Genomic DNA, 25,534 nt, shown 5'->3' on the forward strand with positions numbered 1-25,534 from the left:
AGTGAAACAACAGCAGCAGTGTTGCTATACCCAAGAACTTGAGCCATTACCTGCTGTCTCCCAGGATGCAGCAAGCTAGATCAGAAGCAGAGAGTCAGGTGCTCAGATTCCAGATGCAGGCATCCCAAGCAGTGACTTAATCCATTGTACCACAACACCCACCCAGTTTTCCTTCTTTAAATTGTGAATGGTTCCCTAGCCATCAGGGAAATGCAAATCAAAACCACAATGAGGTTTCACCTCACTCTGGTTAGAATGGCTCACATACAGAAATCAACTAACAACAGATGCTGGGGAGGATGTGGGGAAAAAAGGACACTAATCCCCTGTTGGTGGGAATGCAAACTGGCAAAGCCACTATGGAAGACAGTTTGGAGAGTCCTCAGAAACCTGAATATAGCCCTACCACAGGACCCAGCCATCCCACTCCTTGGAATTTACCCAAATGGAATTAAATGGGGGAAAAAAAGAGCTGTTTGCATGTTTGCATCTCAATGGTTGTTGCAGCTCAATTCACAATAGCTAAGACATGGAAGCAACCTAAATGCCCATCAACGGATGACTGGATAAAGAAACTATGGGATATGCACTCTATGGAACACTATACAGCAGTAAAAAACAATTAAATCCGGTCATTTGCAACAAAATGGAGGAATCTGGAAAATATCACGCTGAGTGAAATAAGCCAGCCTAAAAGGGACAAATATCATATGTTCTCCCTGATCGATGACAACTAACGGAGCACCTAAAAGGAAACCTGGTGAAGTGAAATGAACACCATGAGAAACAATGACATGATTATCCCCCCCCCTTTATTTTTTTGACAGGCAGAGTGGATAGTGAGAGAGAGAGAGAGAGAGAGAGAGAGAAAGGTCTTCCCTTTTTTTGCCGTTGGTTCACCCTCCAATGGCCGCTGCGGCTGGCGCATCTTGCTGATCCGAAGCCAGGAGCCGGGTGCTTCTCCTGGTCTCCCATGCGGATGCAGGGCCCAAGGACTTGGGCCATCCTCCACTGCCTTCCCGGGCCATAGCAGAGAGCTGGCCTGGAAGAGGGGCAACCGGGATAGAATCCGGCGCCCCAACCAGGACTAGAACCTGGTGTGCTGGCGCCGCAAGGCAGAGGATTAGCCTGTTAAGCCACAGCGCTGGCCTTGATTAGCCCTTGTCTTGACTGTTGAGGAACAACTTCCTATTTTATTCCTTTTAGTATTTTTTGTTGTTGTTCTTTTTGATCTATTTAATACCACTGGTTGAACTCTGTAATTAATACACAATTATTCTTAGGCATTTAAAATTAACAGAAAAGTGATCTCTGTTAAATATAAGAGTGGGAATAAGAGAGGGAGGAGATATTCAGGTCAGCACATGCTCACTCAGACTTACCACCAATGGTAGAGCCATCTCACTTGTTAAAGTGATAAGTTTAAGTATATAATTGATCAAAAAGATAGGGTGAGCGTGGAAGAGATTTCACAAACAAGACCAGTGTCTGCAAATAATGAAGGATAGAATTAAAAGGGAGAGAATGATCCTGCGGGGGAAGCAGGACACACAGCAAACTCATAGAATGGCAAATGCCCTAAACAGCACTCCGGCCTCAGAATCAACCCTTGGGGCATTCGGATCTGGCTAAAAGGCCCATGAGAGTCTCACAGGCATGGAAAGCCAAGACACTGTGGCAAAAACAACCTGAATGAAAGGTCTCGGTGAACAAGACCCCAGCAGAAAGAATGGGCCATCAAAGAAGGAGGTTCCTTTCTCTGAAGGGAGGAAGGAACCTCCACTGTGATATGGCCTTGACTAAATAAGTTCAGAGTTGGTGAACTCAAGGGGCCTCCATAGCCTTGACAGCTCATAGCAAGAGCCTTGGGTGATTGCTGACGTCATAAATAAGAGTATCAATTGTTAAATCAACAATGGGAGTCACTGGGCACATGCTCCCCATGTAGGATCTCTGTCCTTAATGTGTTTTACTATGAGAGTTAACGATAACACTACTAGTCAAACAGTACTCTAAATCTTGTGCGGTTGTGTGGGCACAGTCTGTTGAAATCTTTGCTTAGTATATACTAAGTTGATCTTCTGTATATAAAGAGAATTGAAAATGAAACTTGATGAAGAGTGGGATGGGAGAGGGAGTGGGAGATGGGATGGCTGCGGGAGGGAGGGAGGTTGGGGGAGGGAAACCACAACAATGCAAAAGTTGCACTTTGTAAATTCACACTTATTAAATAAAAAAAGTATCATAAAAAATAAAAATAAATACATTGTGAATGGTGCATGAGTCTTACTCTTCCAGCTAACAGTAGGGCTGTGAGAGAGATGGGCTTAGAATTCGGACAGGCCAGTGTTCAAATTCTAACTCTGCTGCTTACTAGATGTGCAACCCTCTGCTTTACCTCAATGAACTGAGTGTCTAAGATGGTAAAAATAATGCAGGTCTTACAAGTAGTTACGAGAGAATGGAAGCCGCATATCTGGCCCAAAGGCAGCAATCACTAAATGGCAGTTTTATTTTGATGTGTAGCCGTGGGGTATAATAATTGACCATTGAGTGAAAGCTGACATTGCATGTCAAACACCATGGGGAAGGCAGTTTTATCTCCCATATAACCAGGGGAGCTCTGAAACTTACGTTAGCATAACCTACTCTCAGAACTAGAATGTGGCAGGGCTAGATTGGAACAAACTAAGTACCCCAAAATAGCTAGATGCAAGAATGAAAGTGAGGAAACTTACCCAGAGTCAGGTAGTGGCATGGTGGAGGCAGGACTGTTGCTCTTGTTCGCTCTGCTTTCTATAGTAGTCTAATCACCTCTATGAAAGAATTCAGGGGCAGGTGATGTGACATCATGGGTAAAGCTCTTGCAGGGCCAGCATCCCATATTAATACCGGTTCAGGTCCCGGCTGCTCCACTTCCAATCTAGCTCTCTGCTATGGCCTGGGAAAGCAGTAAATATGGCCCAGGTCCTTGGGCCCCTGCACCTGCATGGGAGACCTGGAAGAAACTCCTGGCTCCTGGCTTCAGATCAGCACAGCTACAGCCAGTGCAGCCAATTGGGGAATGAATCATCAGATGGAAAACCTCTCTCTCTCTATGCCTCTCCTCTCCCTGTGTAATGCTGACTTTCAAATAAATAAATAAATCTTAAAAAAAAAAAAAGAAGGAAGGAAATAAAGAAAAAATTAATTCAGAGTGGGGCTGGCTGGCACTGTGGCCTAGAGGGTTAAGCCACCACCTGTGAGGCCAGCATCCTATATAGGTGCCAGTTCCAGACTCAACTGCTACTCTTGCAAACCAGCTCCCTCCTAATGCACTAGGAAAAGCAGCAGCTGATGATCCAAATTCTTGGGCCCCTACCATCCACACAGGAGACCTGGATGAAGTTCTTGGCTCCTGGCTTCATTCTGGCTCAGCTCCGCCTATTGCAGCCATCTGAGGAGTGAACCAGTGGATGGAAGATCTCCCCCACCCACCATAACTCTGCCTCTCAAATAAAATAAATCAATCTTGGGGCCAGTGCTGTGGTGTAGTGGGCTAAGCCTCCACCTGTGGCACCAGCATCCCGCACAGGTGCCAGTTCTTGTCCCAGCTGCTCTATTTCCATTCTAGCTCTCTGCTATGGCCTGGGAAAGCAGTAGAAGATGCTTGGGCTCCTGCACCCATGTGAGAGGCCTGGAAGAAGCTCCTGGCTCCTGGCTTTGGATCAGCCCAGCTCTGGCTGTTGTGGCCATTTGAGGAGTAAGCCAGTGCATGGAAGATTTCTCTGTCTCTCCCTTTCTCTGTCTGTAATTCTACCTCTCAAATAAATATTAAAATAATAATCATAAATATTTTAAAAGAATTCAGGGTGAGATGGAGTTATTGGCAGGTCAAAAGACCCCCTTTCTCCTTTGACTGGTGTTTGGCAGTTTGTGCTTGGTGAACATGCAGGCTAGAGCAGAGCTTTCATTCCTGGTAAACTAAGTACTTAGTAAAGTGCTTAGAGCACATCTTAAATAAATTGGGGTTATGGTTCCTAGCTAGTCATCAACAGCATGGCCAGGTAACTCTCCCAAGACTAGGAAAATGCACGGAGCAAGCTTCTGATTTCAAGCTGTTTTGTGTCAGAAAACAAGAGACTAAAGTATAAAAGAAATACAAAAGCCAAGACGAGGTCTTCCCTGGCCTCACAATCTAATCATTCATACCCAGAACTTAACCAAGGAGCTTTGAAGAAGGAAAGGAAATTCCCCTTGTTCATCTTCCATGTGATGCTTATCCCCCTTCTGGCTTAATCACCCATAATGCTCTGCAGAAGAGTAACGGGGATACCAATCCAGTCCCTAGTTCCCTGCCCAAATGACATTCTTCCTGCTGACTTGAAGCACAAGGGGAGATACTTCTGGAGACTTCTGATTTTGAAAGCTCTCTGGCAACCCAGAATCCCAAACTTGAGAGGCAGTGAAAGGAGGAGGAATATGTAAATCAGACCCAATTTCTGGCCCCAGCCCTTTCACTTGCCACATAACTGCAGGATGCATGGAGTGGATTGAGCACACAGCATGGCCCTTGGCATCCAAGAAGCACATTTCTGGCAAGCTTTGGTCATTTTTATCCATCTAAAATAATATCAGGGGGATTTCAGTGTGAAAATGAGGCTGAGAATGAAGGCAGACAATAGGACTAAAAGCGAGACTGAACAGGAGTGACAAGAGCTGGTAAGGATAAAAGTGGAAGCTGAAAGCAGGCTTTGGAGCTGACTGTGCTGCTGCGCTGATGGCACACCTTAGTGTCTGTTCTGCTTCCCATCCTAGAAACTCCGTTCAGTCAAACAGGTACAAAGAGTAACACCAGTAAAGCAGAACTTTGTAGGGGCAGTAGCCTCTGTTAACAAACAAAACGAGACCATATGGGGAGGGCCGTTTGGATGGGGCACCACCCGGGGCACCCACATCCCATGTCAGAGTGCTTGGGTTCGAGTCCCAACTCTGCTTCTGATTCCAGCTTCCTGCTAATGTGCACCCTGGGGATCAGCAGGTGGTGGCTCCAGTGCTTGGGTCTCAGGTGGGAGATGTAGGTCGAGTTCTCAGCTCCTAGCTTTGGCCTGGCCTAACCCTGGCTATTGTGGGCATCTGGGGAGTAAATCAGTGGATGGAAGATCTGTCTGTCTCTTTTATCTCTGTGCCCCACTGCCTTTCAAATAAATAAACATACAAATTAACAAGAAAAATGACACACCGAGAACTACTTACAGGTGTCATAAACAGACTGAAATACAAACACACAACTGAAAAAAGTTTTCTAAAAAAAAGAAAACACACAACTGTTCGCTAGTTTGATTTGGACAGAGAGAAGTGGATCAGCTCCCTGTGGCTGCTGTAACAAATCACCACAAACTTGGCGGCTCAAAACACTATAAATGCATTCTTTCATAGTTTTTGATGGCTATAAGTTCAACATCAGTGTCACAGGGCTGAACCCCAGGCATTGGTGGGGCCATGTGCCTTCCAGAAGTTCTAGGCGAGCATTTTCTTCTGTCTTCCAGCTTCTGGTGGCGGCCAACATTCCTTCACCTGTGTCCACATCACTCTGATCTCCTCCTCTACAACCACACCACTTCTCTTGATGTGTGTAAATTAAATCGCTTTCTCTTAGGAAAACACACGTGATAGGGTTTAGTACCCACCAGCTATTCTCCCAGCTCCCTATTTCAAGATCCTTGATTTAATCATATCGGCAAACACTGTTTTTCCTTATAAAACAACACTTACAGCTTCCTAATAATTGTGATAATAATAGTGGCCTACAACAAGAAACTTGAGCCAGTTTAGGGAGCATACCCAAATGAGATAATTGACTTCCATCTATTTTTTATTTTTTTAAAGATTTATTTATTTATTTGAAAGTCAGAGTTACCCAGAGAGAGAAGGGGCAGAGAGAGAGAGAGAGAGAGAGAGAGAGAGAGAGAGAAAGATCTGCAATGGCTGGAGCTGCGCTGATCCAAAGCCAGGAGCCAGGAGCTTCTTCAGGGTCTCCCATGCGGGTGCAGGGACCCGAGGACTTGGGCCATCTTCTACTGCTTTCCCAGGCCATATCAGAGAGCTGGATTGGAAGTGCAGCAGCCGGGTCTCAAACCGGTGCCCATATGGGATACAGGCACTTCAGGCCAGGGATTTTTTTTTTTTTTTTTTTTTTTAATTTTTTAGACAGGCAGAGTTAGACAGTGAGAGAGAGAGAGAGAGAGACAGAGAGAAAGGTCTTCCTTTTTCTGTTGGTTTACCCCCCAAGTGGTTGCGGCCAGAGTGCTACGCTGATCCGCTGATCCGAAGCCAGGAACCAGGTGCTTCTCCTGGTCTCCCATGCAGGTGCAGGGCCCAGGCACCTGGGCCATCCTCCACTGCACTCCCGGGAAACAGCAGAGAGCTGGACTGGAAGAGGGGCAACCGGAATAGAATCCGGTACCTCGACAGAGACTAGAACCCCAGGGTGCCGGCGCCGCAGGCAGAGGATTAGCCTATTGAATCATGGTGCCGGCCCAGGCCAGGGATTTAACCTGCTGTGCCACAGCGCTGGTCCCCCATCTATTTATTTTTACCATTAATTGTTTCCTAAGAATATTTTATTGATCACTTCTCAGCCTTTTGGCTAAGATCAAGTGAAGAATATTGTATTGAAAACACTTTTTTTTTTTTTTTTTTTTTTAATTTGGAGGGTGACAGAGAAAGAAATAAAGCTCCCATTTGCTGGTTCACTCTCCAAATGCCTGTGATGGCTGGGGCTGGGCCACGCCCCAAGCTGGGACATAGAAACTCAATCCAACATGGGTGGCAGAAACCCACAAGCCATCATGGCTGCTTCCCCAGGCTTGCATTTGCAGAAGGTTGGAGTTAGGAGCCAAGTACCTCCTGATGTGAGGTGTGAGCATTCTAAGTGGCATCCTCATCACTAGGCCAAATGCTGCCCCGATTTTTAAAAATGTTTGGTGAACACATAATAATTGCACACATTTATGGAATTTAGTGTGATATTTCAATACAGGTGTACAATGTGTCCTGATCAAATCAGGGTAGTGAATATTTTCAGCTCAGTATTTCTTTATTTTTGGAGTCTTCAAGCTTTTGTCTCCTGGTTCTTGATAAAATATATAGCAGGTTACTGTGAACTAGTCACCCCACTAACTTTTTCTATTATAAAAACAACAGTCGGTGTTGACCTTTTTTTTTTTTTTTAAATACAGAACAGTTAAACAAAGGAAAGGAAAATAAATGAACAATCACCTATAATGCTCCCACCCTGGGAGAGCCAGCTGCTTATCTCTGAGCATTTTTCTAGGCTGGGACTTACGTTAAAGACTGCAAAAACTGCAGAGTGAAAGAGTAGACAAAAGAAAAAAATGCAATAGAACAAGCAATTTGGAATGCAATGAAATGAGTTCCTATTGCTCAGACTGGGCCCGGGACAGTTCTCATTAAAAACTAATGTAGAGCTTTGTAAACAAAATTAACCAGGAAGTGACTGTTGTATGGGCCTGATGCTCATTCTCCCAGACGTAGTAAGTGTGACTCTGGCTGCTCACTAGAAAAGCTCTGAGCTTTCCCATTGCAACGACCTTACTCACTCCCAGAGGTTGGACCCTGGCCTGCGAGTCTGCCTTGTCATAGTCTCTTTGAGCCCTTATCAGCCTTCCTCAGGAGGTGAATGTTATGAAGACTGGGGGACTCTGGCAGAGTTCCTGCTTCTCCCAAGCTGATATCAAAGGGCAACAGGGCTGTCATAGAAGGGCAAACACTCAGACCAAAGCCAGATGTGGAACTGAAGCACCAGAGGAAATACAAGAGCATCAGGTAAAAAAAACTTTTAAAAAATCTCATTCATCTTATTTTAGGAGCAGCTTATGTTTCAGAGAACGAAGGGCCTAGTTAGAGTAGCTAAGGAGAAAGTTGTGAAGGAAAATGAGTGAGAAGTTCTGAGAAGTGTGGTAAGAATATTCATGCGGAGATAGACTCTCAGGAAAAATTTTTTTATCAGAGTTATCAGCATCCAAGTAATATCAGTGAGCATCAGGAGTGATGAGACTACAGGGTCTGTTAGTGCAAAATCAATTAGGTTTGTTCCAGGGGTTTTGTTCACGGAAGTTATGGGGAAACAAACTGCAGATGAGAGTAAGAAAGTCATTTCAACAGAGCTGTGGGAAAATCAAAGGGACTCCACACGTGGAGAGATAAAGTGTTACCAGTCGCTGGAGATGCCCAAACCGTTGGTGAACAGTAATTTGTTGGAAGTTAAGAATATTATGGAAGGGATTTGGGAATTGGATAAATATCAGACTGGAAAATCTTTAAAGTCCCTTTCAACACTTCTGTGGTTCTATGATATAACCAAAATGTTAGAAATTTCTCTAAGGAGCCATAAAATACCACGTTTACACGCACCAGTTGGGGAGGCTGAGAAACGGGAACACCGTACCTTAGGTGGATTCTGATGTGCTTGCCGGTGCTGAGAAGGCAACTAGAGCCGCCAGCGTGCAAGAGCCTGTGCCTGGCTGGATGCCTGCACTCTCCCTGTCAGCACAGACAACGTCCACAGTGCCCTGTGCCGTGCAGTCACGCAGAGATGGGCTCTCTTCCCCCAGAGGAGTAATTTTGGTTTGAGTCAGTAACTATTTTGTTTGACAGCTAACTCTGAAGTGCTTTGGAGGCCAAATTTCAGGATAGGGTGCTTATTCTCTGGTCTATGAAGCAAAGGGAAAATTGACCACAGTTTCATGATTGTGCCTCAAGAACATCAGTTCTCATCCAAGTCTCGGAGGCCCCTGCAGCCCAGTGCAGAACTCTTAGAGGGGAAGGAAAACTTTTGCTCCCACATGACCCCTACGTCGAGGGGTCTTCAAAAGGTCACGGGAAAATGCATTTTATGGAAACACTATCCGTGGGCTTCAAAAAAAAGTTTTGCACCCAAATAAACTTATCGTTCAATTCTGTTTTTTTTTTTTTTCCCCACAAACTTTTTGGAGTACTCTCGTGTGTGAAGACATGTACTTTTAGAATTTAGAATGTGTGAAGAGCTAAAAACGTTTCTGCATTTGGTATCAACTGGTTTTCTTTCAAGAGTAGAATAGAGCTTTTAATACCATTTTTGTTGTTTATAGCAAGATCTTTTGCAACACATATACTCAAAACGACACTCCTTAGTTCTCTGCTGTCTTCCTTTCTTTCTTTCCCTTTGAATTATAAACAGGGGCATCTTTTGAATTCAATTTCTCTAATGACTTGCCTTGGCTCCTGTGCCAACCCACTCACTTTACATCTGGGCTCACTGTTGGTGTCTTCTGATTTTAAGTGGTCAATGGCTGAAATTTTCAGCAATCTTTTTTCCATGATAGCATTCAGTTTTATCTATGCTTTTTCTTGCTGAAAAAGTAAAGGGTATTTGGCAATTTCCAATGTTAAAATGTATTTCTGATCACTGATAGCTCCCAATAAAACATTGACATCCCTGGAATTCAACAACATTTCTGTCCTGATTCCTTTTAGGAACCCACAGTGAGGCTGCTAAGATGGAGATTCCCAAGACTGATATGGAAACACTCTATCCTGAGTTTGTAGTAGACGTGGGCAGAGTGACTTTTGGAGAAGAGAATAGGAAGAAAATGACCAACAGCTGTTTGAAAAGAACTGAGAATCTGAATATCATCAAGGCCACATGTGCACTGCTAAATTCTGGTGGGGGTGTGATCAAAGCCGAGATTGACGATAAAAACTACAGTTACCAATGCCACGGGCTGGGGCATGATTTGGAAACTTCTTTTCAAAAGCTCCTCCCTTCTGGTTCACAGAAATACCTTGACTACATGCAGCAGGGGCACAAGCTCTTGATTTTTGTGAAGTCCTGGAACCCAGATGTTTCCAGCCTCCTCTCTCTAAGGATTTGCAGCTTGCGCTCCAATTTGTATCAAAGAGATGTGACTTCTGCTATCAACCTGAGTGCCAGTAGCGCCCTGGAGCTTCTGAGAGAGAAACAGCACGCAGCCCAAAGAGGAAGACAGAGGCTGCATCCTCCGAGGGTTCTCAACAGCAACCTTCAGGAAGAGGAACATATGAAGATGCTTGCTTCCGAAGTTTTTAAAAAGGACAGACTCATGTATAAGGAGAAACTTAACTTTACTGAGTCAACACATGTTGAATTTAAAAGGTTCACCACCAAAAAGGTTGTACCTCGGATTAAAGAAATGCTGCCTCATTATGTTTCCGCATTTGCCAACACCCAAGGAGGATACCTAATTATTGGGGTGGATGATAAGAGCAAAGAAGTGTTTGGGTGTAAGAAAGAAAAAGTGAACCCTGACCTATTAAAAAAAGAAATAGAAAACTGCATAGAAAAATTGCCTACATTCCACTTCTGCCATGAGAAGCCAAAGATTAACTTCATTACCAAAATCCTGAATGTGTACCAAAAAGATGTCCTGTATGGTTATGTCTGTGTGGTTCAAGTGGAGCCCTTCTGTTGTGCAGTGTTTGCAGAGGCCCCAGACTCCTGGGTCATGAGGGACAACACTGCCACCAGGTTAACGGCTGAGCACTGGGTGCTCATGATGCTGGATATTCCATCAGGTAAAGAGGGAGCAAGTCATTGCCCAGTGGACAGAGCAATCCCCTCTCTGCCGTTCTGCTGTGTGTGGATATTTGTGCGTATCTTTTAAATTTTTATTTATTTAATTTCATTTTCTTTCTAAAGCAGAGTGGGGGAGAGAGAGAGAGAGAGAGAGAGAGAGAGGATGAATCTTCCACCTGCTAGTTCACTCCCCGAATTCCCTCAATAGCCAAGGCTGGGCCAGGCTGAAGCCAGGAGTCAAGAACTCCATCTCCAGGTCTCCCACGAGGGTGGCAGGGACCCAAGCATATTGTGCATATAATTTAGTTATAAACATAAATCTGTTTTTGTTTACAAATGCTTTCTCATTATGGAGTTCTTTTTCTAAAAGTTTTAGTTCCAATGACTAAGAATCTTAATTCTTAAAGTGTAGAAGTGCTTGGATTTCAGTCTATTTTGGGAAAGTTATAACATGGCATCAGCCATGAAGTAGTGAAATTTTACTCTTATGCATTGTAAAGACCTCTTGAAAAAAAAATTGCAGGCTGATATTCTCAGTCTAAATAGGAATACTTTAAAGAAGATACTCGAAGAAACATGATTTAAGAATAACTCTCCAGGGGCCAGCATTGTGGTACAGTGGGTTAAGCTACCACACATCACCCACATACCATAATGGAGTGTCAGTTGGAGACCTGGCTTCAACACTTCCACTCAAGCTTCCTGCTAATGTGCCTGGGAAGGTAGTAGATGATGGCCCAAGTACATGGGTTCCTGCCACCAACATGGGAGACCATGATGGAGCTGCTGGCTCCTGGATCCTGGCTATGACCAGACCTGGCTATTGCAGCCATTTGGGAGTGAAGCAGTGGACAGAGGACCTTTCTCTCTCTCTTCTCTGTCTCTCCCTCTTACTCTATCACCCTGTCTTTCAAACAAATGAACACATAAACATTTTTAAAAATTTTTTTAATTAATTTTTTTGACAGGCAGAGTGGATAGTGAGAGAAAGAGACAGAGAGAAAGGTCTTCCTTTTTGCCGTTGGTTCACCCTCCAATGGCCACTGCGGCCGGTGCATCTCACTGATCCGAAGCCAGGAGCCAGGTGCTTCTCCTGGTCTCCCATGCGGGTGCAGAGCCCAAGCACTTGGGCCATCCTCCATTGCCTTCCCGGGCTATAGCAGAGAGCTGGCCTGGAAGAGGGGCAACCGGGATAGAATCTGGCACCCCAACCGGGACTAGAACCTGGTGTGCTGGCGCCACAAGGCGGAGGATTAGCCTGTTGAGCCACGGCACCGGCCCAAACACTTTTTTAAAAAAACAAATTCTTCATCAGTTCTTTCAAGGGAAACTTTTTCGATAAATATGAATTCTTTCAGTAACATTAGAAGTGGACACCTTAAACCACCGGTTTTGTGGCAACACCAAGTGGGGAAAAGTGATACAAAAGGAGATAATGCTAGTCTCTCTCTGTGTCTCTCTCCTTCTCTTTAACTCTGACTTTCAAATAAACAAGAAAATCTTTAAGAAATAATACATAAGACAGGAGCTAGCTGCTAGGGCAGGGAAAGGGTGGGTGGGAGGATGCCCGGTGTTCTCACTTCTCCCACGGTTTTGTCCAGAGTCAGCCTGGGTGATTCCTAATCAATCCATATAGGACTTACAGGCTGTACTAAGCTTATCAGCTTGCCTTCATGATAAATATGGTACAAAATTGATATAAGAAGCTTGGATCAAGGCTTGAGCAGTTACAGAATTTTATTGGTTTATTCTTTCTCTTGTCCTAAATTTGTTCAGATTTCTCCCCCAACCTCGTCCTGCCTCCTCAAACTAGAGATCCTACAGCTTTTTTTTTTTTTTTAATAGCTTCTGCGTTTTTAGAATTGGCTAAAAAGGTGGGTTCCTTGTTTCAGTTTATTTTTTTTTAAGATTTATTTATTTATTTTTATTTTTTGACAGGCAGAGTGGACAGTGAGAGAGAGACAGAGAGAAAGGTCTTCCTTTTTGCCGTTGGTTCACCCTCCAATGGCCGCCGCGGTAGGCGCGCTGCGGCCGGCGCACCGCGCCGATCCGATGGCAGGAGCCAGGTGCTTCTCCTGGTCTCCCATGGGGTGCAGGGCCCAAGGACTTGGGCCATCCTCCACTGCACTCCCTGGCCACAGCAGAGAGCTGGCCTGGAAGGGGGGCAACCGGGACAGGATCGGTGCCCCGACTGGAACTAGAACCCGGTGTGCCGGCGCCGCAAGGCGGAGGATTAGCCTAGTGAGCCGCGGCGCGGGCCTGATTTATTTATTCATTTTTAAGGCAGAGTTACAGAGAGGCAGAGGCAGAGAGAGAGGGAGAGAGAGGACTCCCACCCACTGGTTCACTCCCTAGATGGCTGCAATGGCTGGAGATGCACCAAAGACAGGAGCCAGCAGCTTCTTCAGGGTCTCCCATGCGGGTGCAGGGGCCCAAGGACTTGGGCCATCTTCCACTGCTTTCCCAGGCCATAGCAGAGAGCTGGATTGGAAGAGGAACAGCCGGGCCTCAAACTGGTGCCCATATGAGATGCTGGCATTGCAAGCTGCAGCCTTACCTGCTATGCCACAGTGCTGGCCCCAATCCTACTGCTTTTGATTCTAACCTTGGATGGGGATTTTAAAAACTATAACATTTATTTTTGTTTAATATTATTTTTATTTGAAAGTCATATTTAGAGAGAGAGAGAGCTTCCACCTGCTGGTTCACTCCCCAAATGGCCGCAAGAGCCAGGACTGGGCCAGGCTGAAGCCAGGAGCCAAGAGCTTCATTCAGGTCTCCCACCTGGGTGGCAGAAGCCCAAACACTTGGGCCATCTTCTGCTGCTTTTCTCAGGTGCATTATCAGGGAGCTGGCTAGGAAGTAGTACAGTTGTGACACAAACCAGTGCCCATATGAGATGCCAGCGTCACAGGTGGCAGCTTTACCCACTACACCACAGCACTGGCCCCGTAACAATATTATGCTTGGGGCAAGTGTTTGGCTTAGGAGTTGGGATGCTCTCAACACATATTGAGGTGCCTGGTTTCTGTTCCTAGCCCTTACTCCTGATTCCAGTTTCTTGCTGATACAGACCATGGAAGGCAGTAGATGATGGCCTGAGTGGTTGGGTCCCTGCCACCATGTGGGAGACCTGGGCTGAATTCCAGGCTCCTGTCTTCAGGTAGGCCTTGTCCTGGCCTTTACAAGCATTTGGAGAGTAAAGGTACAGATGGGAGCTCTATCTGTCTCTCAAATACATTTCTTTTAAGATTTTATTTATTTGTTTGAGAGGCAGAGTTACAGTGAGAGAAAGAGAGAGAGAGAGAGAGAGAGGTCTTCCATCCACTGGTTTACTCCCCAACTGGCCAGAGCTGTGCCGATCTGAAGCCAGGAGCCAGAAGCCTCCTCTGGTCTCCCACGCAGATGCAGGGGCCCAAGCACTTGGGCCATCTTCCCAGGCCACAGCAGAGAGCTGGATCGGAAGTGAAGCAGCCGGTACTAGAACCAGTGCCCATATGGGATGCCAGTGCCGCAGGTGGAGGATTAACCTACTGCACCATAGCGCCAGCCCCTCAAATACATTTTGAAAAAGAATATTATGCTATTCCTTTGCTGACCCCTACTAGAAGCCCTTTCTCGGCCGGCACCGTGGCTTAACAGGCTAATCCTCCGCCTTGCGGCGCCGGCACACCGGGTTCTAGTTCCAGTCGGGGCGCCAGATTCTATCCCGGTTGCCCCTCTTCCAGGCCAGCTCTCTGCTATGGCCTGGGAAGGCAGTGGAGGATGGCCCAAGTCCTTGGGCCCTGCACCTGCATGGGAGACCAGGAGAAGCACCTGGCTCCTGGCTTCGGATCAGCGCGATGCACTGGCCGCAGCGGCCATTGGAGGGTGAACCAACGGCAAAAAGGAAGACCTTTCTCTCTGTCTCTCTCTCTCACTATCCACTCTGCCTGTCAAAAAAAAAAAATAAAATAAAATAAAAAATAAAAAAAGAAGCCCTTTCTCCTTAGAGATGACCTAGAATCATACTATTCCAGATGGATGGAGCCTTAGGGAGCATCGTCTCCCCCTTTCATTGGGAGGGGACATGATGCAGTGAGTTAGAATATGCATGAGCCTTGCAGAAATTCCCTGACAGGTAAACTGAGGCACAGTAGATGTGACAGCAGCTAGGCACTATCTATATCATATATCTCCAGCAGGAAGAGCAATGAAAGAGTTATTTCTACTTTTTATTTATTTCTTTTGTCTGAAACTACTTTCTATGTAATTGTTTAGCTCCTTCCAGTTTGGTCACAGACTACAATGCTCACCTGAAGTCGTCAGCTTCGTCTGCTTTCAGAAGCCCAGTGTGTCCCACAAAAGTCCTGGAATTTAAGGGGGCTTTGCAACGACATTTGTTTCCAGGTATTCCCTCTTGATTGCAGCTGAAGAAACTATTTGTTTTCCAAAATTAAATTGAGAGGAATTGGTAGCAATTAGTCTGTCTTCTTACATCAGAAAGTCAGAGGTGGGATTTAATCAGACATAGCAGTCCTGAGATAATATATATGTCTGGCTCTTGTTTCCCCATCATCAAATCCCACTGTACTTCACGTGCTTTGGGGCTTCCACTCACATGTGGCTCTCAGTCTCCAAATATGGGAATGCTGGGAATTCCTTAGGTCTCCACCATCAGAGAACTGTCCATTGGCTTTCATTGCAGTAGGAGCCATGGGGTGACCTGGACTCCTTCTCTATCAGTTAAGGGTTCCTTAACCTCACAACTAGTGACATTTTGGCAGATCACTTTCTGTTGGGACGAGAATGCCCTGTGAGTTAGAGGATGCTTAGCGGCACTCCTGGCCTTTATCTGCTCGATGCCAGCAGCACCTCTCAAGTTGTGTCAATTGCCAAATGTCCAGGGAGTCGGAGAGGGGAACGCAATTGTTAAGCATCGTTATTCTGAAGGAAATCTCTTAGTTTCCCAAAAGCATCAGGGTTCACCAAACGTCCGTAACAGGCAGGAGTGCCTTCCAGCACTAATGGGCCACCGGGGTTGAGGGAGCATGCTGTGGGGGCGGTTCTGTGAAGACCCCTCCCTGACAACTTTGCCCTGTGCTGGAACGCCTTCTAGCCACAGGTCTGGACTGTGACAAGGGAGTCTCTCTTTGCAGAACAGGAAGCCTGTAGTTCATGGATGGAATCAGCTCTCCCCGCAATGTCGCAGGACTCCTCACCATACACATTCAGTTTTGGTAACTTAATCGTATTCCTTGAATTTCCAGTGACACAGAAAACAATCCAATTTAAGCCAGAATCCTTCTGTAAGAAGCTCTTCTCAGATCACAAAGGACTGGAGGACCTTATGAAGACGCAGACGTATCCTTATTCTCAGGGGGTCGTGGTATTTTCTAGGAGCTGGGCTGCTGATGTTGGCTTGAGGAAAGAGGACAAAGTCCTGTGCGATGCTCTCCTAATAGCACTTCATAGCCCCTTGGTACTCTATACAGTCCTGACAGACCCCAGCTGGGCTGGAGGACGTGAATATGCATGGAACGTGGCTTTTCATTTAAAGCAGAAACTGCAAAGTGTTGGCGGCTACCCAGGGAAAGTGGGTATCATCCCTAGGCTGATTCAGCTGGCCGGCACGTGGTGTGGACCTGGGGATGGCTCTGTGCACTACCCCCAGTCCTACCAGCTTGCTACTGAGGATGACATGGAAGACTTGTTGCAGGCCCTTGTGGTGGTCTCGCTGTGTTCTAGATCCCTCCTGAGCGACCAGCTGGGCTGTGAATTTTTCAACCTGCTTATAGCTGAGCAGTGTGAGGTGCTTTCCCAGAGCCTGCAGGAGACCCGGGAATTGTTCATCCACTGCTTTCCAGGAACCAGGAAGACTGCACTAGCCATAAAGATCTTGGAGAAAATTAGGGACTTGTTCCACTGCAAACCAAAAGAGATCCTGTATGTTTGCGAAAGTGACTTCCTAAGGGATTTTGTGATGTAAGAGTTCTACCAACTAAACATGTAATGTGTGTTTGGTCTTCTTCTACAGTGTCACAAGAGTAATTTCTGTTTTTATTTTGAAATTTTACAAAAGCCTTAGCTTCATAGATGCAAGAGCCCAGACTATATACATGTTTCCAAGTGATCAGGGAGTTGGCGAATGGATACTCCACAATGGTCAAGCTTAAACTTAGAAATAAACCAAGCAGACAAAACCTTCAATTTGTAGAACAAGAAACAATTTTTCCCACAATCAGTAGCCTTAAATGTAAGAAAAGCAGAAATAAGTGAACCCATTATGCTTGAAATGTATTTTTTACTTAACACTTGGTGTTTTAAAATCAGGCTATTTCAGCTAACTAGACTCAGTAGTTAGTAGGAACTTTAAACACAATTTGATTTTGTTTATAAGATATTTTCATTTGTTTGACTTGCTCTGCATCAATAATTTTAGAAAACATGCCAGTCTAATTCTGGTTTAAATCTCTAGTTTTCAATTTAGTAAAATTAATAGGTTGCTATATACTTTGGCAAATTCATTTTGACTTTGTTGGTCTGTTTATTTATCCAGCAGATCTTTTTCAGCATCGTTTATATGCGAGACACTGTGCTACGTGTAGTGTTGGGGGAGAACATATTAAAAAAATAAAAATGTGAATGTTGTGTAAATAGTTTAATAATAGAGATATGTTTATCTTAAATGAGGCTGCATGGTGGTCAACCAAATATTCCCTGGTGAAGGAGACCCCCCGGCACACCCTTAAGAAGTCACCAGAAGTGAATAAAACAGGAAGAGTTTTTAGGCAAAGGGGGCAGCAATTCAAAGGTACAGAGCCAGGGGCCGGCTCGGTGGCACAGTGGGTTAATCCTCTGCCTGCGGCACTGGCATCCCATATAGGCACCGGTTCTAGTCCCGGCTGTCCCTCTTCCAATCCAGCTCTCTGCTGTGGCCCAGGAGGGCAGTGGAGGATGGTCCAAGTCCTTGGGCTCCTGCACCTGCATGGGAGACCAGGAGGAAGCACCTGGTTCCTGGCCATCTGGGGAGTCTGTCTCTCCCTCTCACTGTCTGTAACTCTACCTTAAAAATAAATAAATAAAATCTTGAAAAAAAAAGAAAAAAAGGGTACAGAGCCAGAATTGTAGATGTGACTAGAGAAGTGAGGGAGTGCCAGCGTATGGAAGGTGGTGATGTGAAAAAGGAGGCAGACGCCAGATGATGAAGGAGCCTATCAGTCATGTTAAGGACTGTGTTCTTTAGTAAGCTTTACAGGTAAGCTAAAAATAATCAAAAGGCTAATTAATAATAAATTAGTCAAAAGGCTAATTCAACAAGTACCTATTGAACCCCTAAGGGGAGAGTGATAGACTTAGTGCTCGTAAGAGTACATGCATTCCAAACTAGAAAGGAAGAACATAAATAGTTATTACACAAGGCATAGAGAGTAAAACCCAGGAACTGTGAGTAGGAAATCAGAGACTCTATGGGAATGAGTGATACTACTTGGATCCAAATTAGAGAAGGCAAGAAACAATCAGATTTGCTACAATGCACTATAAGGAAAAACTGAGCTAAAAGAGGCAGAACCCCATACATTTGTTACCCTACCTGACATGTCATGGAACTCAGTAATCCTTTGATGTTCCCCTTACCAAAACCTAAAGAAGTTTCTGGTTTGGGGCCACAAGTATGTGGAAAAATAGGATTTATGTTAGAGGCACCTTCCTCTTTCACATGCAATATGCCACTAGGTGATTGCTCTCCAGTTCTAAAAGGGACAGAAAGGAAAGAAATGGTAATAACAACTCTAAGTTACACTTGAGATTTCCTTCAAAAAGCTTGTCTTCAAGGATTGTCAAGCAGCTGAAATGGACTAGTGATAGAAAAAAAATAAAAAAAACAAAGTCTCCTACCTGGGTTCACGTAGAAAATGTCACGTGCAGATTTAACAACATAACCCCAAAGAGTATGGTGTAAAGTCACGCATTCTGTCCTCAGGTAACCTAGAAGCGGGGCAATGTTTTTGGTATTCACACCACAGAATCGATGACTCAGCTGCAGAAGAGAATTGGCCCCTCAGTCTAATGCAGACAATAATACATGCTGGTTTTCTCTGTGTATACACACCTGAAACTGTTCTCTCTTTCACCCTTATAGCCATCAAACCGCCTGCCTGGCTGTGACCCGGAAAACCTTCATGCAAGGGGAGTTTCCAAAGATTAAGCACATAGTGATGGACGAGACTGAGAATTTCTGCAGTAAATACGGAGATTGGTACTCAAAGGCCAGGAGCATCACCCATCCAAGAGTGAGAGGGGCTGGAAATGAAGACCTTCACCATGGGATTCTCTGGATTTTTCTGGACCCTTTCCAAGTCCGTCACTCAGATGTCAATGGCCTCCCTCCTCCATCTGCTCAGTTTCCTCGAAAAACAATCACCAGTGGGATCCACTGTGCTCGAGAAATAGCAAAGGTCATGAAAGCAGCAATGAAGAGGATCACAGAGAACCCTCCCTCCAACATGTCTCCACACACGTTGGCACTGTTCAGGGAAGCCGCCTACGGGGAGGCACTGTGTACACACGCTCTGCCCGGGGTGTGTGAGACAGAGGCGGACCTGACAGTAGAACAAATAGCGAATTACGTGGCGGAAAGATGTCACGCCTTGTTCCAGTGTGGCTATCTCCCCAAAGATGTAGCAATTCTGTGCAGGAGAGAGGAGGACAGAGCACGCTATAAGCTTGCACTGCTAAGGGCGATGGAATTAACTGAGACCCACAGAGCAACCGAGGTGGTGTTCAGCCAGGCTGCTGGTGTTCAGGGCGAACACGTCATTTTAGACAGTGTGCAGCAGTTTTCAGGCCTACATAGGAACATTGTGTTTGGACTTAGTCCAGAGCAGCTCCTGTCAGAGCAATTCCACCAGCTCTGCTTTGCCTCAAAAGCCATTAGACACCTCTATCTGCTTTATGAAAGGGGGCATGTTTCTGAAAATTATTTTAAATAATACAGGAGGCCAGAAAGCACAAAGCCCCTTCTCCCAGACAAGTGGCAACTACTCCTTTTTACTATTGCAAGTAAGGAAATCAAAGCACATCCCTAATGCCTGGGGCCACAGAAATGTCTCTTGGGACTGACTCTACGGGGCTGCCTCCTGTTCTCCTAGAGCACTTCTCTACTCTGTATGATTACAACAGACTTATCACTGGTTTCTGGCCTCTAGTTTTTTCTAGTCCACTCGAACTTTCAGCCTGTCAATCAGAGAACTGATTTTATGAAACCCGCTGCTAATGCACTATCAGTGAGTCTCGACAGCCTTCAAACCAAACCAACTTTCAAGGCTTCCCGTGGTATACCCTGATGTAATCTCCTAACCACATCCTTTATCATTTCTCCATTTCCTACTGTTTCTGTGTAGCTCATTGGCCTACTTTACGAGTGGTCGTAGGGTACCCTTCAGGCTAGTTACTTTGTGTGTCTCAATGGCAGCACCTTGGCTGGCACTTTGTAATTGGATGTTATGGGTCCAGAACTTGGTATCTTCTTTATACCAAGTATAGACCAGTCTCTTGGGGGTGATTTTATGTGAAGCAAGATCACAAAAGACCAGTGTATGAATGAAAATGCCACTCTGCTAACGTACAGTGTGGACTGCAATAACGAGTGGGCTAGTGCTTTTGCTGGTCAATGCATGAATAGTCCCATAGGAAGCCAATTCTGTGAGCATACTCTTGCAGTAAGAACTGCTGGGACTCTGATTCAAATGCAAGGAGTCTTCAGGCTACATTAGACTACTGCAAAATCTATAAAATAAGATTGTAATCATCTCCAAAATGATATTTCCATCACAAGGACTAGGCAGTAAGGTTTATGAGCTAAAGCAAATTTAGAAAGCTAAAGGTGACCTGACCAATCTAGTCCTTGTGATGGAAATATCCTTATCTCAGAGATAATTGCAACTTTATTGTATAGATATTGCAACAGTCTGACATTCTCTGCCTCAGATAAAATCCTTTCTCTCCTGACTTCTAAAGTTTCCAGGTTGATCTTCCCATTTGCTCCCAAACACACAGACATATTTAGCCATACCCATTCTCTACTTAGGTTAATACACTCAGCTAGTCTGCACCCTGCTGCTGCCCTGGAAAATCGTCTGGGTCTTTAAGGGGCCTTTGCACATCTCTGATCTCCTCGCTATGAGCTGATGTTAATTTTATAATCAAACTCTCAGAGCTCACAGGAAGCCTGGATGGCAACTCGACCACCTACACTGCCAATACCCAATCCTGGTTCCTGGCCTCTGCCTGTGCCTTCTTCTCAGGCTTTAAGCCCTTTCCTGTGCTTTCTTCCACCTTTGACATCCTTACTCCACCAATCAAGGCTTTGTTCAAATGCCCACCTCCTCAGTGAAGCCCCCACTGGTCCCCTAAATTAAACTCTCAGTCGCTCTTCTTGGGCCACTCTATAGTTTTAGAAACTATCTTGATGGATAGCTCCAAACTCATTTCAAATTGTGCCAGAATTGTTCTGTTCTTGCAAAAATCTAAGTAATAACTTATTATATCTGCTTTTGTTAGAAATGAAACCAAAGTTTCCTTTCTCTTAGCTCCCAAAACAGCTGAGCAAATCCTGTGCTCTCCAATACAATCTTTCATGATAAGGATTTTTAAGTTTCTTGGGAAAGACTCCCATTTCCACACTGTTTTTAACTTTATTCATGCCAAGGAGCTTGAATCTGGGAGAATTGTGGAAATATTCTTTTGGTTACAATTTCAGATAAAGCCCCTCAAGTAGGCATGCAGGATCCTCCGAGCTGCCATTCTGAACTGCCTGAGCCCACCAGAGGGGCCAGTCTGAACCTGGAGGCAGCTGTCCTAGACATGGACCGGACAGAAAACCTTCCCCTGCTTATGCTCCTGCAGTTATTTAGCTTTTCCTCCTTTTTTCCTTTCCTTGGGGGATTAAGGTGGCTATGAGGTAGGAAGAAGTAAAGTTCAGCAATTAATTAGTTTTTGATCAAGCAAAATATACCAGTGCATTAGCATTCTGACTTAGGGAGATGTGTGAGTTCTGCAAAAATAAGTTAAAAGTAGACGAGGATCAGGGATATATGGGAGGGACAGGGAAATGCTACATTTTAGTCATAAGCCTCAGTACTATTTGACTTTTTAAAGTATATGCATGCATTATCTAATTTTGGACAAAGTAATTGATTTTTTAAAAGATTTATTTATTTATTTGAAAGTCAGAGTTACACAGAGAGAGAAGAGGCAGAGAGAGAGAGAGAGAGAGAGAGAGAGAGAGAGAGAGTCTTCCATCCGATGGTTCACTCCCCAATTGGCCACAACGGCCAGAGCTGCGCCAATCCAAAGCCAGGAGCCAGGAGCCAGGAGCTTCTTCCGGGTCTCCCACATGGGTGCAGGGGCCCAAGGACTTGGGCCATCTTCCACTGCTTTCTCAGGCCATAGCAGGGAGCTGGATCAGAAGTGGAGCAGCAGGGACTAGAACCGGCGCCCATATGGGATGCTGGTGCTTTAGGCCAGGGCATTAACCAGCTGTGCTACAGCGCCAACCCCAGTAAATAATTATTAAATAATTATTTTAAACACTGAATTTGGAACCATCTTTGTCAGTTCTTGGTCTGATTAAACAGTTCAACCAGGGTAAAGTTTAGAATACCCATGTCTAGTTCTTACCCCTGGCTACTAACTATAGTCACCTCCCAGTGACTAGGGGCAGCTGTCATGGCACAGCAAGGTTAAGCTGCCATTTGGGATGCCCACCTCCCACATCTGGGTGTCTGAAACATAGTCCCGCCTCTGCTTCTGATCTGACTTCCAGCTAATGTGTACCCTGGGAGGAAGTAGGTGATGGCTCAAATTTTGGGTCTCTGCCACCCATGTTGGAGACCTGAAGGGAGATCTGGACTCTTTGCTTCAACCTGGCCAAACCTTGGCATCTGAGGAGTGAATCAACAACAACAACAACAAAAACAGCTTCAGGTCAGATAAGAGACCATGAGACCAACTAAATCAGCGTCTCTGCGCTAAAGTTTAGGCATCAGTATTGCCCAGATGATTCTAATGTGCCGCTAGGGTGGAGAACCATTGAATCCTTGGCCTACTATGTACTTCCTGTCCTCAAGTAGATGTGTACACACTTCTGTTTCCTGTAGACTGTGAGTTCCTTAAGGAAGGGCACTTACACATCTTGATTTCCCTCCAAGCACCTAGTGCAGTGCCTTGCACATAACAAGTACTCAGTAAATATTTGTTGGATGGACTTGATGCTTTCATAAAATTAGAATTTACAAGGGACAAGGCTTCTATTCAGTGAAATGAATATCTACTTTTAGAGATTTTGAAGAGGTCGGTGTGGAGAATTATCTTCAACACTGTAATAATGAGGACTAAGAAGATGAAGGCAATTTTATTGTTTTTAGACAATAGGCAAAGTTAAAGATCTATGACAATAGCTCATTAGATTTGAATTTGAGACTTGGAATTGGTGGGGACTAAGAATAACGAAGTTGGTTGTACTTAGAATTCTAAATTTTTCTACAAAACCTTTCTATTATGGATAATACAACTGGTTTGATGAAATAACTAAGATAAAAGAGTTGTTAGCCAAAAGGGGGGAATGTTAGTAAAATGGTGTCATCTTATCTGTGGGGTGATCTATGTCCTGGACACCATCCTAGGCTCTAGTCCCCATGGCCATTGCTGGAAGCCAGGGGACCAGAGGGCCCAACCACAGGTGTCAGCTCCACTCCCACCTTAATGGGATTCCATGCTCCTGCTTCTCTGGCCCTGGCAAAGGTTTAACAGGACCTGTTTCCAGCACACTCTCTGATCTCCAGAGCTCTCTCTCCTGATCTTTCCCTTATTCTCTCGCCCTCTCCCCCCCACCCAGACCCCCACCCCTGCCGGTCAGGCTTCCCCTATCTGACAATAAACCTTTCCCTTAACTCCAGTGTCCAGTGTGTTTTGTGGCGGCCTTACACTGTTACTTTTGTATAAAAGCTTCTTCACCCTCTACTCTGTGTCCTGCTTCTTCTTTGGAGTGTAGTGAAATCCTCCATTTTGCCTACATTCCAGAGTCATTCTGTACTGGTTTGTCTTTTTTTTTTTTCCTAACTGTTCTCATAAACAGACTGCCCTGAACTGTATTAACATTAAATTTATTTCTGAATAAACTCAGAGGGTTAGATGTTGGAAAGATCATGGTATTTATCCCTTCAATCTGGTTCTGCCAGGCCACAGCTGAAGCAGTGTCTGAAATTCCTTTACCTACAGAGACATCTCCTGGTGATTGGCTAAGGCCAATTCAGGCTCCTTGTTGCTTCAGAACTAGGATGGGATCATCCTCTTGATGGAGCTAGTCCTAAATATATTATCACATTTTGTTACTTTTCTTCTCCTTGCACACCTCTGAAGACAGTCTCATCATTAAACCAATCATTTAAACTTTAAAAAAAAAAAGTTGTTTGCTGTGATAGCTTCTCAAACTTCCTATTAAAAAAGAAAGTAAAGGCAGGTGTGTGGCACAGCAGGTTAAGTCACCTTTGAGAAGTCTGCATCTCACACTTGGAGTACTTGCTTTCAGTCCTGACTACTCTGCTTCCAATCTAATTCCCTGCTAATGCGCACCCTAGGAGGCAGCAGGTGATGGTTCAAGTACTTGGGCCCACAAAACCCATGTGGGAGATGAGGACTGAGCTCTAGTCTCTCAACTTTGGCTTGGCCCATCCCTGGCTGTTGAGGGCATCTGGAGAGTGAACCACCAGCTGGAAAATCTCTTTCCATCTGTCTCTCTACCTGGCTCCTGGCTTTGGATTGGCACAGCCCACTGGCCGCAACACACCGGCCATAGTGGCTACTTGGGGGATGAACCAACAGAAAAAGGAAGACCCTTCTCTCTGTCTCTCTCTCTCACTGTCTAACTCTGCCTGTCAAAAAAAAAATATTCTTCCAATTTAAACAAGTACAGAGTATGTAATAACTGTATGCCACGTGATCTGTTAACATCTTACTACAGGGGCCATGGTTGTGGCGCAGCAGGTTAAGCTGCCACTTGCAACACTGCCATCCAGTCCTGGATTTTCTGCTTCCAAACCAGCTTTCTGTCAAAGAGCCTGGGAAATTAGTGGGTGATGGCTCCAGTTACTGTGTTCCTGCCACCTATGTGGGAGACCTGGATGGAGTTCCAGTCTCCTGGCTTCTGCCTGGCCCAGCCCCAGCAAATGTGGCCATTTAGGGAGTAAACCAACAGATGGAAGATCTCTCTCTCTCGTGTTTTTTTTTTTTTTTTTTTTTTTTTTTTTTTTTTTTGACAGGCAGAGTGGACAGTGAGAGAGAGAGATAGAGAGAAAGGTCTTCCTTTGCCGTTGGTTCACCCTCCAATGGCCACCGCGGCTGGCGCGCTGTGGCCGGCGCACCGCGCTGATCCGAAGCCAGGAGCCAGGTACTTCTCCTGGTCTCCCATGGGGTGCAGGGCCCAAGCACTTGGGCCATCCTCCACTGCACTCCCTGGCCACAGCAGAGAGCTGGCCTGGAAGAGGGGCAACCGGGACAGAATCCAGTGCCCCGACCGGGACTAGAACCCGGTATGCCGGCGCCGCAAGGCGGAGGATTAGCCTAGTGAGCCACGGTGCCGGCTCTCTCTCTTTTTTAAGATTTATTTATTTTTGTTTGAAAGGCAGAGGCAGAGAGAGAGAGAGAGAGAGAGAGAGAGAGGTCTTCCATCTGCTGGTTCAATCCTCAGATGGCTGCAATGGCCAGAGCTGTGCCAATCTGAAGCCAGGAACCAGGAGCTTCTTCTGGGGCCTAAGGACTTGGGCCATCTTCTACTGCTTTCCCAGGCCATAGCAGAGAGCTGGATCAGAAGTGGAACAGCCAGGACTCGAACTGGCACCCATTTGGGATGCCGGCACTACAGGCAGTGGCTTTACCTGCTATGCTACAGCGATGGCCCCG

The 25,534-nt window shown here is 45.4% G+C and overlaps 1 protein-coding gene and 1 pseudogene across 1 annotated transcript; both read left to right on the forward strand.

The window, feature by feature from the left end:
- Nucleotides 1–6,608: 6,608 nt before the first annotated feature.
- Nucleotides 6,609–6,775, forward strand: LOC133747444 (U2 spliceosomal RNA; annotated as a pseudogene).
- A 2,764-nt stretch (nucleotides 6,776–9,539) lies between these two features.
- LOC133746845 (protein SLFN14) lies at nucleotides 9,540–19,566 on the forward strand. The gene is made up of 4 exons (XM_062175089.1): nucleotides 9,540–10,593; nucleotides 14,855–14,983; nucleotides 15,844–16,558; nucleotides 18,717–19,566. The coding sequence occupies exons 1-4, from the start codon at nucleotides 9,540–9,542 to the stop codon at nucleotides 19,564–19,566; spliced, it is 2,748 nt and encodes a 915-aa protein (XP_062031073.1).
- Nucleotides 19,567–25,534: the final 5,968 nt, after the last annotated feature.

This window comes from Lepus europaeus, chromosome 18 (assembly GCF_033115175.1).
Source record: "Lepus europaeus isolate LE1 chromosome 18, mLepTim1.pri, whole genome shotgun sequence".
In the NCBI taxonomy this organism is placed as follows: Eukaryota; Metazoa; Chordata; class Mammalia; order Lagomorpha; family Leporidae; genus Lepus; species Lepus europaeus.

What these genes read in the sequence shown, in the direction of transcription:
- LOC133746845 (XM_062175089.1), top strand. Translation starts at nt 9,540, where the DNA reads ATGGAGATTCCCAAGACTGATATGGAAACACTCTATCCTGAGTTTGTA. An exon ending in GCAACGACATTTGTTTCCAG is followed by an intron (nt 14,984 to 15,843) that starts GTATTCCCTCTT and finishes TTGAATTTCCAG; the next exon opens with TGACACAGAAAACAATCCAA. An exon ending in TTCCTAAGGGATTTTGTGAT is followed by an intron (nt 16,559 to 18,716) that starts GTAAGAGTTCTA and finishes TCACCCTTATAG; the next exon opens with CCATCAAACCGCCTGCCTGG.